Source organism: Typopeltis vanoorti, chromosome 1, assembly GCF_054136105.1.
Source record: "Typopeltis vanoorti isolate ZY-2024b chromosome 1, IOZ_Tvanoo_1.0, whole genome shotgun sequence".
Lineage (NCBI taxonomy): Eukaryota > Metazoa > Arthropoda > Arachnida > Uropygi > Thelyphonidae > Typopeltis > Typopeltis vanoorti.
Genome location: NC_143549.1, coordinates 183,795,843 through 183,813,163, shown reverse-complemented (window position 1 = coordinate 183,813,163; position 17,321 = coordinate 183,795,843). Strand labels below are relative to the sequence as shown.

Sequence of the window (17,321 nt, the reverse complement as noted above, 5' to 3'; positions counted from 1 at the left end):
GTATGTTCTGTGGTTATATAAGTTGCTTTAACATCCTTTTTGTTCTAGTTCCAGACCTCTCTTGTATTCAAGACTGGAACTCAAATGATATACACTATGATATAAGATTATAGAAATGTAAAAGAGTTTTATCTCTCAGTTTTATACACCTAACTGTTTTAGCACAGCATTTTAAACTATTGAATATCTTTCTTCAAGTATTAATAAAAATAAAAGAATTCATTGCAGGATTTATTATGATTCTCATATAAAACTTGACAAAAAAAAAAAAAAAAAAAACTGCATTCTATTTTATGTTTAGAACAGCTTGTGACTGACAGATGTCTGCAGGTTTATTTTATTTTATTATTATTATTTTTTTTTTTATCAGCAACCAAGGTTTTTCAAAACAAGGATGTCCCACTCTGTTTAAAAAGGATAACATATAACCAGTGTATTCTTCCAGTCATCACACATGGTTGTGAAACTTGGAACTTAGTCTTGGACAAAAGCAAGAACAAATAAACCAGCAAGAACTCAAAAGAAAAATGGAAAGGCCGATGCCAGGCATCACATTAAAAGATAAGAAATGAAACACCTGGATAAAAAGCCAGACTCATATCACAGACATCATTCTTTACCATAAGCAACTAAAATGGAAATGGACTGTACATCTATCCAGAAGAGAAGACGCGTGATGGACCACTATACTAACAAAATGGATTCCAAAAGAAGGGAAACAATGCTGACATCCTAAAAGATGGGCCAATGAACTGTCAAAATGTGTTGGAAAAAATTTTAATACCATAGCCAAGAACAGAGAAAGATGGAAAGAGCTTGAGGAAGCCTTCATCCAGCAGTGGACTGAAAATGACTGAAAAGAAGAGGAAGAAATACCAAGGTTGTTATGCCAAATGCATAAAGAGTGAATAGTGTATTGGAAAAAACACACAGGTTTACATACAGTATGTTTGTAAAACATATGACATACAGTCAGTGGCAGCCTGTGCATAAGCACTGCGACACCCCCAAGGAAAAAATGAAAAAAATAAATTTTGTTTGTGTTTATAAATAATAACAATGCTTACAACATTATATAACTGCAATACGACAAGTTAAAGGTTCAGCTTATGTTTTGACATTGATTAAATAGTTAATAATTGGAATTGTTCGTTTAATGCTTTAGATTAAGAAACAAATGCACTGCGATCTAATGCCGATATTCGCTTGCACTTATCATTGCACATTACGCCATTATATACACTGCCGTCTAGACAGTGTATCTTATAATTGCACACGTTATTTCCATGAGATATGAAACGTTTATTATTGGTGCGTGTGCGTGGTGAACTATTTTTTGTAAATCTTATTTTATTTTGTTAAAATAACATAATTATTTATTTATTATAGATACAAGGCTGAATTATGATGAGTGTCACTGTTGATAATATGAAAATAATTATACTTTTTCAATTATCGTTGCACGAAACAAATGCACTGCAATCTAATGCTGATATTTGTTTGCACTTGTCATTGCTATTGATACGAAACTTTTATTATTGGTGTTTGTTCGTGGTGAGGATGTAATATTTTTAATAAAACAATTTTTTTAATATGTAAATTTATTTATTAATAAATTTGTTACTGATTAGAAAAAAAAAAGTTTTTTTTTTTTATTTTATGCAGCACACTTAAAATTTTCAACGGCCGCCACTGCATACAGTCATATAAAAAAATGTAAAAAGATGCATTTTTTTATATGACAGAAGCAAGAATAATATTCTTGCAATATTTATGATGAGAGTGGGCTGGAGAGATGCTGGCATACACATTCAAACCTGTTATAGTTTGAATACAGTATATAAAATTGAGGTAACAAATGACAATGGTGCTGTTTTAGACTAAGTCACTGGGCTCCAAAACTAAATAAACTCTTACCATGCTTAATTTGCTAAGTAATAACCCCTGAAAAATAAAACAGCTATGTTATATTGATTTGAAATTAAAGAAGCTAAATGAAAAACTTTCAGAAATAGCATCTTACAACCACTTTTAATGGTGTATGTGAAGGGATTAATGAGTACTTTGATTTTAATGAAGTGAGCCAAATGGAATAGAACAAATAAGACAAGTTCATTGCATAAAGAACTGTTACCTAAGTAAAATAATTATATTAGAGACAATCTGCATTTATGAAAAAAGAAGATTGAATCTTTAAGTGTTCCAGATAAACACAGAAAAATGAATAGACAGATAAAAAGAAATATGAATTTCTTCACAAGATGGTAACAAGAAAAAGGACATTGTTAAGAAAAACTATTGTTTTAATAACTACAGTAAATATAAGGCAATAAATATTATCATTATGTAATCCTTATCCTCACATGTAAAATTAAGGATGTCATTTTGCCTTTTTACAAAGGCCTTGATAAGACCTCACTTGGACTATTGTGCTCAGGTCTGGTCTCCTGGTTTCCAATGCGATTCTGATACAATGGAGATAGTGCAAAGGAGAGTTAAAAATGATATCAAAATTGGGGCATACTGATTATAAAGACAGATTGCAAGTTTGTAGGCTGCAGACACTAGCAAACAGGAGAGAGAGAGAGAGAGGTGTGATATGATGGAGATATACAGGATTTCAGTTGATGTAATTTTTCACATTATGGAGGGTGGAGAAAGACAGGAGGGCATTCTTGGAATCTGAGAATGAATGCTGCTAAGAAGAGGGTGAGATGTAGATTTTTCTCTCACAGGGTGGTACATGATTGGAATGGATTGCCATTGGATGTTGTGTGTGCAGGCAGTGTGAATGAATTCAAGAATAAGTATGATAGCTGGTGCATGTAATATGTGGCCTCCCTCAATTTGTCTCTGACTCCCTGGAGGTCTCTTTTAATAATAAGAATAATTATCACCATCTGAGATCTCCAGAGCGTCAACGACTCATTGAGGAAGGCCAATAATATCAACCATGCCAGCTGTCATATATGCTCTTAAACTCATTAACACTAGATGCATTCACCACTTCAATAGGCAAACTGTTTCACTCACTCACTGCTCTATGAGAGAAAAATCTAGCCCATACTCATTTCTTAATCATGCACAAATTTAACTTCCATGGATTCTCCCTTGTACCCTCCCAACCTTCCATGTAATGAAAAATTTCTTCAATAAATATCCTACAACACCATTTCTGAAGTTTATAGACCTCTCTCTCTCTCTCTCATATATCACCATCTTTCTTCTGTTTGGCAGTGCCAGTGAATGCAGTCCACATATATGTTCTCATAATCCTGATATAATCATTACTCTTCTCTGCATCTTTTTCACAGAATCTTTATCTCTCTAAACCCAAAAGCTCACACCTGCATATAGTAACTCCAGGTGTGGTCACATCAGGACTTGAAAAGAAGCAAAACGGCTTCCTTATCCTTACATGTCAATGATCTTTTCAACACCAACTATCCTCTGAGTTGTATTTCCAAATTTTACTGTAACTTTTGAACTTCAAATTCCTATCCATCATAACTCCAAAATCCCTAGCCTCATCAATTTTTCATAGCATAATCCCCACAGTATAATATACTGTTTGAAATCTCATCATGCCAAAGTGCATAACTTTACATTTATTGGCATTAAACTGAGAGCCATTATCATTTGCCCACTGTTCCAACTTATTTAAACCATTCTGTAAGTGCCGTATATCAGTAGCATCCTGATTGTCCTACCAATCTTTGCATCATCAGCAAACAATTGAACATTGCCTGTCATATTCTTTCCGATATCATTAATGTATCAACTGAACAATAACAGTTCAAGGACTAATCCATGGAGTGAACCTCTGGTTACCATAAATCTGGCAGACTCGCACACCCTCTATATATACCAGTCTGTCAATCACCCGCTTATACAAATCAATACTTTATGTTCCAATCCCATATTTTTCAGTTTATGCAACAGCCTTTCATGTGGTATCCTATCAAATGCCCAACAATATTATAGTGTATCCATTCCTTTTATCCAACTCAGCTATTATAAAAATATGAGCAAATTGCTAAAACATGATCTGGTTGATAAACTCATGCTGTTCTTTGCAAAGGAGGACTTATATATGTCAATCCATTTCTGTATGTGTTCTTACCAACATTAAAATCTTCACCATCACTCCAGAGACATTAATAGGTCAGCAGTTTGACACATCGGTTTGTGCACCAATCCTGTAAAATGGAACTATTATACTTTTTTTTTTCTTCAATTCCTGTGGGATATTTCCTGAACTAAAACAGTTATACAAACATGTCAAGGGCCTAGCCAATTTCAACTGAACATCCCTTTAGTGAATGTGCTGATATGCAATGTCTCTATTGCCAAATTCTTATTCAAGTTATGCAACAGTACTTGAATTTCATTCTCATGAACCTCTATTTCTCCAGCCAACATTGTGTGCCATGTTACATATACTTGGTTGATAGGACTTCTGGCATACCTATCATCTGTAGCCAGTAAAGTTATTCTTCCACATTCATTTTTTTTTTCTTTTATTTGCCATATAATCATAAGATTCTTTTGGATTGCCTGTAACCTGTATGGCTAATTTCTTTTTATGCAATACTTGTAACTTTTCTGGCCTGCACTTCATATATTTCATAACTCTTCTCTTCCTTATTCTCACAATATAAGGCAAATAGGATAAGAAGATCCAATCGAATGCAAGAATGTGGGATTATTGAAAAAAACCCATTAAATACATTTTTTTTGCATTTTTAATTGTCTACATAGTTAAGTGTAAGATACTGAGTATAAGCTACTGATAAAAATCAGTGAAATCCAGTTGGATCTAAAGCTTTGTAACCTTAATGGTTTAGATCCAATAAGTGCAAAGAGTCACAATTTGTACAATCAAAACACTGTAAATGCTTCAATGTATGTGCTATTCATTATACTAAAGATGTCAAATGCTTGTAAAAATCTATATAAAAATCTTCTCCCAGGATTTTACCTGTAAATTATACTCAACACGAGAGAGAGAGAGAGAGATTAAGAGTTATTTTTGCTGCATATTTATGAAATAATAACCTGTACCATAAACATTATTAAAATAATTAATAAATAAATTAATTTATTTTTAATAATCAATACGGGTTATGTTATGGGCTATTACTTCATAAATATACAGCAAAAATCGATCAGGTTCACAGAGAAAATATTTGCCATAATACAAAGAATCATGAAGAAAAGAGATCATCTGGAAAAATATAAAATAAGTGTGCTTTTGTTGAGTGAAAAATGTGTCATTTTATCCTGAAAAATTAACATTGTAAGAAAATAAATAACAAACATATCAACATTTATCCAGGTTCTTTGCAAATGTACATCAGTGTTAATGAAGCCGTTTTGATGATAGCAATAATGAATTACCTTATCCTATGGAATTCTTGGACAGCTTAAACTTAAAGACAACTTTTATGCACTTGATTTAGCCTTAATTAATATATCAAGAATTATACTGAATTATCTTTGCATACATTAACTTAAAGGATAGGACAATCACCATTTTATTGCAAAATATCTGTTTCCATCTACTTAATGGCAAGCATAATAGTCAGTGGGATACGTAGGGCAAGAGAGATTATTATTATTATTATTATTTGACACCTCCAGGGAGTTCAAAGACTCATCGAGGAAGGGCACCTGCTGTACAACTCTGTCTCCACCACTCAATCCATTAACTACGCCAATGCCATCTACCGATGACCACCACCACTAGTATTTCCACAGACAATCACAAACATCCATGCCCACGGCGGGATTCGAACCTGCAGCCTTTTGGCTGGAGAGCGGATACGCTAACCACTCGGCCAACCAGGCTGGAGATCCAAATCTTCCTCCCCTCTTTTAAAGAGATTACTTTGTTGCCTGCTAAAAGATTAACATGCTAAAATGGCAAATTTGTTTATATGAAATGAATCGTACATCAGAAATAACAAAAGAAAAAGTTCATATTAAAAACATATTAGTCATAATTTCTTCATGAATATCAGACTTCCACCCCAGGAATATTATGTGCATCACTATAATAAATATTAGAAAATTTCCCATATCTAATAGTCATTACAGAGGATGCAATTAAGAGAAAACTGTGGATCCTATTTATTTTTCTCTATATCAATTCTACACAAATGAGGCTATTGCATCTGACTGTCATACATGAAGAGGGAAAAGTTTTTTATTTTTATTTTATTTATGCTTTTTAAGTACTATAAACAGATTTTGCATCTTCAGAGGAGGCCCTGCTGCCATTTTTGTTTAAAATAATTTCCCATGAACTCTTAGGTTTTCATAGTGACTATAAACAAGCCCCAGAGATAAATACAAAAATTGGTATTTAAAAGCACCAGTGTTTAGTCAGAATGAAATATATGTATGTATGCATGCTTGAAAATTAAACTGTACCAGAGCAGGTATGCTTTCATCAGTCTTTATGAATATTTAAGCATATCAATAACTATAATTTCAAGACATTATTTGTATAGTAAGTTTTATCTAATGCTAATCATGGTATGCTTAGTCCACAGTGATTATTCTGACCAACACAAAAATTAGTTTTTGTATGTGTCCATATCATTTTTGATAAATAATTTTCACAAATTTTTGATAATTTTTAAAGAAATTAACATAATCCAGCATCTAGATACATGCATAATAATGTATTGCAGTTATCCAATTTTTTTTTTTTTTTTTTAATGTGGCTACCACACACAAAAAGATTTATTTGTGAACCTGTAATATATTTGTATCATGAATAGGTCAAGGATTTTTTTCTAAATTGATTTTATATATATATATATATATTTGATATTTTTATGCATATTACCTGATCTGGAAATCCTGCTGTAGATACATGGAACTTTCTGAAGCCACCTCAGGCCTCCAAAAAAAAAAGTGGAGAGGTGGCTTCATGCCAGACAATGAAATTCATATAATAATCTCTCATCTAAACAGCAAACATTTATAAGATAAATCTGCACTTACTTCATGTGAATATGAGTTATTTTCTTTTTCACCATATATTTGGCTTCAAGATTATCTCAAAATTGAGATTATCTGAAATATTTTGTTGCAAGATTGTGGTTTTCCTTGGTTGTTGAATCTGTTTTTCAGAGGACTTACATCTCCTTTAAATTAGGATATTACAAAGTCCAAGTAATAAGTCCTTATTTAAGGAGCGGAAAATTTTATTTTCCAAATTCTATATCTTAAACATTCTATAAGATTTCACAAGACACCAAACAAACTATTGCAACTATATGCACAAACAAGATAAATATATTAATCTCACATATATAATTAATAACTGTATGTTTTAAACAGTACACTTCAACATGTGCATACACATGTACAATGATTTATACCAATTTATCTGCTATCTCAAAATACCTTTCCCCCATTCCCATAAATTTTACCATCATTAGCAGTTAATTATTCTCTTAATTTAGCATAGTATGTCTATCATAAATGTTGCGTCTCTGCTCTTGAACTTGTCTCTTCCATTTATCTTGTTGTTGACCTACTCTATTCAAAACATTAGTGCTACCATTGCGCGATCTAGGAACGGTGGCCATCGGTTCATCTTGTAATGTCACCTCTTCGTTAGTATGTTCCTGATAGGCTGCTCTACGTTTGTTCAGAAGAGGATCTAGACACATCAAAAAGAGCATGTACACTACTAACAGAGAAATCAACCATATTAAAATAATAACGACTACTCTAATAGTAGTGGTATTTCTACTTTCATATCTACATTCACAACGAGGACAAAATTCCTTTTCTTTACTTTTAACATCATCTTTCGCTTGCGGCAAAATCACGCCTTCACAGTTGCACTTTGCAGGTACGACATTTCCAATATACAATTTCCGCTCTGATTTGGAACCATTAACAACTTCAGGACTCGGACATATACATTTGCATCGCACATCTTCAAAATGTGCACTCCCAGCAGGTATAAAAACACAGACAAACACAATAATTAAGCCATTTACGTACGAGTTCATCTTCCCTATTAGTCACAGAATTAAACACTACGTAACATTAGATACCCAAAACTAATTTAATCCACTTCTACTTTAAATAATTATCACAGAAACAACAACTAAAAATTATATTTTCTCCAAGTTGACAGTTTGAGCGACCTCTGGTTGTCTGAAATGTTTTTTTATTATTATTTTATATTTTTATTTTACTCAGATAAGGGATATTAAATAAATTACTCTTGGAAATGAGAAATTAAGAGTTTCGTCTCTGCTAGGAAGGACTGACTGGTAAGGTGCCGTAATTCAAGCCTGTCGTAATCTACTGACCAATTAAAGCAATGCCTAGTAGTGACAAGTTTCAATGGCGACAAAATCTTGAAACAATTATATCTCAATGATAAAAACACTGTTTTTTAAAACACATTTTCTTGAATTTAGGGGATTGCAAAATGATGTTGCTCCTAAATGCAAGAAAAATATGATATATGCCTGGGATATGTACTCTAACAAAGGTCCTGCATAATTGGTTGTTTTGCTCCTGAGACAAACTCCCCCCCCCCCTCACAAACACGCAGAGTTTTGCAACAAGGAAACTAAACTAATCATACAACCTCTCAAATTAAAGTACAATAAAACATAATTGCATACGCCGTTGCCATCAAAACCTCCAAAATCAAAAATTTTGCTCCAATATAAAGTAATTTTAGCTGATGATACCCTTTTGGGTATCATCAGCCTAAAGTGACACTTTTCTCCCCCAAAAGGGGACAAAAGTGTGACCTTTTTAGGGGGAGTTTAAAGTTACAGTCATATGGCTAGGATAGGAACTCCCGAACTTTGATACCCTCATAAAATGTTTTATAAAGTTCACGTCCGATTTACAGAAAAAAATATAAATAAACACAGTTTGACATGAAAATTAGCCAGAATTTATTTATTTTTCTATCATATACACCTAAGTATAAATTTTCCAAATATAAAGTACTGCTGCAATAGTTCTACTGTCAGCTAATTTTTAATATTAAAAACAATAATATTATTATTACACAGGTATCTCCATGGAGTCAGAAGACTCATTATGAGAGACCTATTATTCAAACAATATCTACCATACCTCTCCTTAAACTCATTCACTAACTAAGCTCTCATGGCAACGCATTCCACCCATTCACCACTCTCTAAACAAAATACCTAGTCCTAATACCCTTTCTAACACAATTTATTATTATTATTATTATTATTATTATTATTATTATTATTATTATTATTATTATTATTATTATTATTATTATTATTAGACACCTCCAGGGAGTCCAAGGACTCATCGAAGGAGGGCACCTGCTCTACAACTCCTTCAATCAGGGGAATTCGAAACCGCAGCCTTTTGGCTGGAGAGCGGATACGCTAATCACTGGGCCAGCCAGGCTGGCAACGGCATTTCCACAGGTGATCCCTCGTTATCTCCCCTTCCTGCTATGTAGTGCAAAAGTCATCAGTGTCAATTCTATAAAACTCCATTAATAACGTATATGATTCTGTCATGTATCCTCTTTATCTTTCACCTCAAAATACACTTGACATATTTATAAGAAAATATATTGTAGTTCAGTTTCTAAAACCGTTAAGGCTCTGAGAATTTAAATTCTACAGCATGTATTACAAGAAAACTATTTCGGCCAAGCAAAAGATTTTTTTAAAAAAAGTTCTATATGTTGTTAAGAAAAGTGTTTAAATAAAAATAAAACGTGCAGTGGTTTAACGGACATGCCATGAATCCCCTAATGTGGGAAGATAGGCGAGAGGGGATGCGGTTATCAAAAGTTAATAAGAATTTAGAAGTTAGTGCTATGAAATCTAAAGGGGGAATCAGCTAAATTTACCCAGACAGTTTACTGAAAATTTGCTATGAGGTACTGGAAAAGAGTCCAGTTTAAATAATGGTTGTTTAGTTTCTAAATGAAAATTAGCATATGAACAAAATTATCATAGAAGGGAAGTGAGTTGGAACTTGGAACTTCTTTGGGAGATGGACTGAGTCTCCCTTCATCTGATTTTAGCTTGAGTGTGAAAGATTATTTTGGCTAATTTACCCACTCATTGTGAGCATTGTAAGCTGTATTAGCTTTCTCTAGAGATGGCGGATTTCTGTTTTGCATATTTGAAACGATCTGAGAGTTTGTAGTCCGCTGCCTGTCAAATTAGTTGATTTGGGTGATAATCTGTGATTGTGACAAACTTTTCTGCAATGCCTGTCATGTAGGTCTTGATATCTTGAAGCAGGCCCGGCTGGTGGCGTGTGCGAAGTGTGCAATATACACAGGCGCCACAGAAGAAAAGGCGCCTAAAAGATGTCAAAAAATATGAGATAAGAGTTTAAACGAAAAACGAATGGTACAGAATGGTACACATAATTATGAATCCCTTTATAATTATGATATAATTATGAATTATATGTCCCTTACGAGTCCCTTTTAGCAAAATTATTGTAAAGAATATTTGAATAAATATCTTAACTTTATATTACTATTTTATATTATTTTGAAAATGTATATATCCTCAAAAAATTTGTATAATCAGGACTAATCCGTAGGTAACATTATAATGTAAAACTGTTTTCATTTGTTTTTCATTTCCTGTTCGTTTTATTCACACTTTATAAAAAAAACTTTTTTTGGAAAGGGGCCGAACATTAATTGCACATACAAGAAAAATACTATGCGCCGGTCCTATCTGGAAGGTTGGCTTTTTGGTGTAATTGCAGGTTTCTGATGAACCAAGGGGAATTATTGCCATTTAAGGCATTTGTTCTGTATCGTTTGCAATCTGAGGATATTCTGTTTAGATATGTGTCCCCAAGTTGGTGAGGAGTAAGTTATCTGAGGTCTTATCACTGATTTGTAGAGGAGAATTTTGTTGATTATGTTTAGGAAGCTGTTCCTATTCAAAAGTGGATATAGCTGTGCAATAGTCTGACTTGCTTTGGTAGAGACACTATTTATGTGTGTCTTGAAATTTAGGCACTATTCCAGATGAACTCCTAGATACTTGGTAGAGTTGTGCCAAGGAATGAGTTTTCCAAACATTTGTATGCTTGTGTTCGGTTCTGCTTTACGTCTGGTGAAAAGTACTGCAGAGCTTTTTCCTGGTTTGATTGCAATATGCCATTTTTGTACCAATTCTCTAATTCGTGAACTGCTCTCTGTAGCTTGCTTGAGGCAAGATGTGGACGGAGGGATCTGGCATAAAGAGCGGTGATGAATGGGGATAACTTGGAAAGATCTGCTATGTATATGGAGAAGAGTAGGGGGGACAGCAGTGAGCCTTGAGGGACTCCATCCGTGACTCTCCTCTCTGTGGATCTGATTCCATCGAATTTTATTTTAAATTTTCTGTTATTCAGATATGACTTGATAAGTAGAACTAGTAGTGGTAATGGGATTCCAACTTCGCGTAGTATAAAAATTAGACCATTGTGCCGATCTGACACAATGGTCAACGACTGTATAAATTTGGAGCGTTGTGGAGTGATATTTCCTAAAGCCGAATTGCTCATCTTGGATGACGTGGTGACGTGGTTGTTATCTGTTACCTCTTGAATCAGTGTAAGTATAGCGCGTTCGCCTATCTTGCCTACACATGAAAGACGGCTGACCGGTCTATAATTCTGAGGAAATTGTGTATTTTTCCAAGCTTTTAGAATTAGGAAGACATCCCCAAGCTTCCATCGCTCTAGAAAATAATTTAGCTGAAGGATGGCATTAGTAATGGCTACCAGATGTATAACCCCTTCTCGGGGGAGTAGTGTGCTTTGTTCGTTATTCCATCCGGGCCCGGAGACTTTTTGTTGTTTAGCTTTCTTATGATCACATATATTTCTGTTGGTGACACGGATTTGTTGTTGGATTGGAGTTAGGCGTTTTGAGTAATTTTACGTACTTGTGTGTAGATTTTTCTTATGACGTTTATATCTATATTGGTATAATTGGGGCTGCATTGTCTTTCAGTCTGCAAATGCTTCTGCTTTTTCTTCATCATTGTAGACTATATTCACCTTGAATTGAAGGGTGTGTAACTCTTCGAACGAAGTGATCTGATCATTCTCCAGAGTGACTGATCCTCTGTGTTTAGGTGATGTATTTTGTTATTCCAAAGTTGGTTTCGGTGGTCCTTTAAAAAGGTCCGATTTTATCATTAGGCGAACCTAGGCAATCGCCTAGGGTGTTAAGACTTCAGAGCGCTAGATTTTGCTACATAGTTCGAGGAAAAATTACAACCTCCAATAAAATTAGTAAAACCTTGATTAATAATAAAAAAAACTGAAATAAGTCAAGCCGTCCTGGTGCTCGCTGATGATCCTACATTATTTTCGCCTTTCTATATTTCTTCCACTCCCCTGTTCTTTGTATACTTAACCTCAAGTGCAGAGATTTTTCCTCCTTCTGTCATCTGTTCCAACAAGAGCAGGGAAGTTCCGGGGTATCCCTCAAACTAACAAGTAGTGGTCCCGACTAACTGGCTGTTCTCACTTCTTATCTTCATTCCCTATAGACTTAATTCTGTTGATTTTTAGATTAAGCCCTGTTTTTGCAGGCTCTCTGAGGTCTGAGAAGTTGCAGATTACGTCATTCATTTTCGCACAGAATCGTCTTATTAATTGAGTTCAGTTTATTCTAAATCAATATAAGAATACCATGGGAATTTTCATAGAATTGCAGTGGCAGGGATTCTGATTGGTAGTATTCGTGAAATAAGACCTCTGATTGGTCTTTCTATTGTCTCCCTTTACTTGTCATCATCCTCACTCCGGCATTCTTCTACTGATTTCAGATTAGTTCGGTCAAGCTTTTTCGTAAGTGACAGTTGAGTCCGATGGCTAATATTTTTGGTATGTGAATCTAACATTCCTGCAGCGTCTGAAGAACATTTGGGGCCAAAATAGCCAGTGTTCTCCATAGAGAGTATTTTTGTAAGTAATACCTGTCTGTTCATTTCGTATCATTTAAATATTACTAAAATGAGTAAAATTTCTGAGATTAAAGCTCAACGAAGACGATATTTACGAGAGCGGCATAGAGTGCGCTCACCTCTGGCGGTAATTTTGAATAATTTTCAAGCATTTTTTCAATAATAAAATGAGCTACGATGAAATGAATGAATGCGTGAAAAGATTAATGACAAAATATTAAAAAGATATTGATGTTAAATGTTTTACAGATGAAGTTCTTCATTTCATAAAATATGCTCGAGAAGAAAAAATCTCTAGTCCAAAATCTCTATTGTAAAAGTTATTAATTGATGGACTGCAATCTACATTTGCTAGCATAGAAAGTTTCTACTAGAAACCATTTAAAAAATCTTCTTTACACTGCTGGTTTGTAATGCCAGCGGTGAACGCTAATTTTCTATACTTAAACGTGTTAAACATATTTACATAATTCGTTAAGTCAGATGCATTTGCACAATTTGTCAATTATGTTCATAGAAATGAACATAATTGACAAATGATGTCTTTTTTTCACATAATTGACATAATTGTCAAATATGAATGTATGATAGATAAGTTACATAGTTATAAGATATATATAATTGATAAATACTTCATTAAGTAAAGGTGTAAAAATTTATTTGTGAATTACTGAATAGTTTAAAGTCCATATTTTTTTATAATTAAGTTTATTTTTATTTATAAATATTTCAGTTACTGGATCTTGAAAATGGATAAAAAGCAAGTTCAGAAAGGAGTTTCTCGAAATTAAAACTTACAAAAACTTACACTCGCTCTACGATGGTTCAGGAACGACTCACTGATCTAGCAATAATATCATAAGAGCATGAAATTGCATCTACAATCGATATAGATGAATTAATTCAAAACTTTGCGAAAGCAAACGCCCGAAAGATTAATTTTTCATAATTTTTGTATTTAAGATGTAATAATTTTTTTGCTATACAGGTATTAGGAATAATCATATATCTATACAAATGTATTGGTTTTGAGGCCTCTGTAGCTCAGTGGAAGTGGCGTTTGGGTCCTCTGTACTTGGTCGCGTGAAGTCAGACTTAAGTTCAAGTCTAGTCGCTGACTGGAGGAACTGTTTCTAAGCCTTTCTTCCACCGATTCCCGAGTTAGTTGATCTCTGGCACGTGAAAGCGGGTTTTCCCTCTGGGAAACTCGGTAATCCCAAGAAAACTCAAGAAAATCGACCGTAGTACCCACATTATTTTTTTCAGAGAGGAACATATCTTGTTAGCGTTAGGTACCAAGAGATTACAGCACTTGTTTGCCAGCCTCTCCATCGGTGGCTGCTATAATTAGTGACGGACATGGGCCAGCTATCTCTGATTGCCTACCAGTGGAGATTGAACGGCCCACTCAGTCACCCAAAGCTAAATAGGATATAAAGGCCTCGCCAACTCCATATAAGAGAATAAAAGGCACTAGCTGATTTTTTTATGTATTGGTTTTGATTAATACATTTTTTAAATGTTCATAATGATAAAAAAAACTTGCTTACGCCTTTTTATTCCCGTATAGGGAGCAGGTGAGACCGTTTAGCCCTAGCTAACTTTTTTTTGGAGACTGAGTTGGCAGTTCAATCTCCCCTGGCAGCCAATCAGAGATAGCTGGCACAAGGATATCACTAGTTAAGCGGCACGCAGTGAAGAGAGACGGCTCAACAAGTTCTACCATCTCGCCATAATGATATTGTTTTTATAAATATCCACATGTGTAGGTGTACGTGTGCTTGTGTGAGTATGACAAAATATATGCATATAGAGACAATGTATAGGGGCACCTAAATTTCCTTTGCCTAGGGCTATCAGATACTGTCGGTTCGGTCCTGCCTTTAAAGCATACCGAACCTGGTTTGTTGCTCTGTTAACTGCCTGCTTATCTGCGGTATCCACTGTTCTGTGGTTTTGTCTTCCTAATCTGTTTTTCTCACGGATAAGAAGTTTTATGTCCTCTGGGAGTTTATTTGGTGGTGCACAATTGGTTATATTTATTACCTGTGATTTGCTGTTAGTAATGGTTTTTCAAAGATTTTATTCACTGGTTTTTTTGTATCTTCGGTGGTTGTTATATGTAGCACTGGGGGCCAAGGTTTTTCTGGAGGGCTGAGGGAAGTTGTTTCCGATTTCTAAAGGTGGTGGTGGTGTTTTCCGTTAAATCTTGTATGGTTCTTAATTGCAAAATGATAGGGTGGTGATCAGAACTTAAATCGTTAACTACTTGTATTTGATAGCTATGCGCAATGTTTTTTAGTATTGCTATATCAAGTACATCTGGACGGGTGGTTGCTCCGTATATGGGTTCTATTACTGTCACGATTCTTGTAGTGGTATATGAATTCAGTAGTCTGCTGTTGATATTTGAGTTTCTGTTGTTCTATGTGGAATGTTTGGCATGAAAGTCACCAGCTACGATTACTGCTTTACCTTCGTTTAGTATTTCATCCAGATCTGAATCTAGGAGTTTTTTATATGGGGGGTTGTAGGCTGCTAATATCTTGATACTGCTTGTATTTTCACATGTATTTCTATTCCTGTGGTTTCCATGTGTTCTGTTTGGGGTTCGGCTATTGTATTATGCTTTATGTTTCTTTTGACAAAGATGGCGGTGCCTCCTCCTCTGCCTGTACGGTAAATGCTATAATTGTTGATTCTGACCTTGTCACAAGAACGAAGGTGTGATTCTTTTATAAGGATGATATCTGCTTGGGTTTCTGCTGCAACCTACTGTAGGTCTTGCATTTTGTTGGGTAGTCCATTTGCGTTCCAGCTGACAATCTGTAATGATTTAGGTTTTCTATTTGTCTTATTCATTAAGGATTTCAGCAAGCAGTGATTGAGTGTGTCTTAAGATACTATAGCTTCTTGAGTTGGGTTGGGTTGGTTTGCCGGAGTTCAGCAAGCATTTCTCCTATGTGGCTTGTTATGTTCTGTAGGATAGGTTTCTTGTTATGCTGTGACTCTTTTGGTTTTGGGTCTTTTAGGTAGGTTGGTCTTGTAACTTCAGCATAAGTCCTTCTGTCCGTTGTGGAAATTATAGTTTGATGGGAGGATGTGCATTCTTGTATAGGTTTGTTTGTTTGGAGTTGAGTCTTTTGGTTTTGAGGAAATGCTATGAAGCCCCTATAGCTTGCGGGGTGTGTGCCCCCGCAATTTGTTGGTTGTGTGCGGGATTTTTACCATTCATTAGTTGCGTGCTTGCAACCACATTTAACACATCGGAAATCTGCTTTGCAGCAGCATTGTGAGTGGCCAAACTTTTGACAGCGATGACATTGCGTGGTTGTTTACTTTAGCGATTACCGATTCAGTCTTTATGACAAAATTAAAAATAGTCTGAAGGTCAAAGATGTGTTTCTGGTCTTTACTGACCTCTGCCAACATTAGAGGATATGGAGTTTTATCAGCTCTGCGCATTCGGCTGACTTTTGTAGGACTGACATCTTTGTTTTGGAGATCTTCTTGTACTTCATGTGTTATAATGGACTCTGTTACCCCTCTGAGAACAACTTTAAGGTTCTTTTCACTGTTGAGTGCAAATGTGTGCTAAGGAAGGTAGTTATCATCCAGAAATTTAGTTAGATGTCTGTAATCGGGAAGTTTTTGCCGGGATGCGAATTCCTTCTTCTTCTGTATTAGTTAGGCTGACCATACCTACGATATTGAACGAGACAGTACCTTTTTTTATATTTCCAGGCCCTCCCCGTTGTTTTGATAAAAATGTCAATTTTGTCCAGCTTTTAATAAAAACTATAAATATACTTTAATATTGGTCATTCATAAATTATTATTCATAACCTGTAATCTTATATCAGTATCATGAATACCAGTTATTTGTATAACCATGAAGTCGCATTGTTCGACACTAAATATCGATAACTGTAGTGATTTATTTAAAAAAAAATAAAAAATGCATGTTGCCAACAATTGCGCGTCTCATACGCGGCGTCTGTTCTGCTATAGCGTTAGTTTTTGCTTTGCCTATATGCTTACCGGTAGCCTTGTTATTTAATGCCAGTGGCTTAAATTTCATATTTCTTTAAAGTTTTACGTTTATCCTTGCAATGTCGAAGAGGCGATACTACAGTTTTGAGGACGATATCTAGAAAGAATTCAAATTTATTTAACTGGACAAACTCTGTAAAAGTGATGGAACAAAAGTACAGATTTTTTCTGACATGAGCGAAAAACACCTACACTTTCAAGACTTTTGTAATATTGTAGAGTTTATTCTTTGTCTTCCAGGAAGTATAGCACCTGTTGAGAGAATATTTTCTGTTATGAACAGCATGT

General features: G+C 34.7%; 1 protein-coding gene across 1 annotated transcript; it reads right to left on the bottom strand.

Annotated features, from left to right (window-relative positions):
- Positions 1-6,411: 6,411 nt before the first annotated feature.
- Positions 6,412-8,187, bottom strand: LOC150110693 (uncharacterized protein CG1161). The gene has a single exon (XM_090395693.1). The coding sequence runs from the start codon at positions 8,034-8,036 to the stop codon at positions 7,470-7,472; it is 567 nt and encodes a 188-aa protein (XP_090251819.1). The 5' UTR covers positions 8,037-8,187; the 3' UTR covers positions 6,412-7,469.
- Between the last annotated feature and the right edge of the window lie 9,134 nt (positions 8,188-17,321).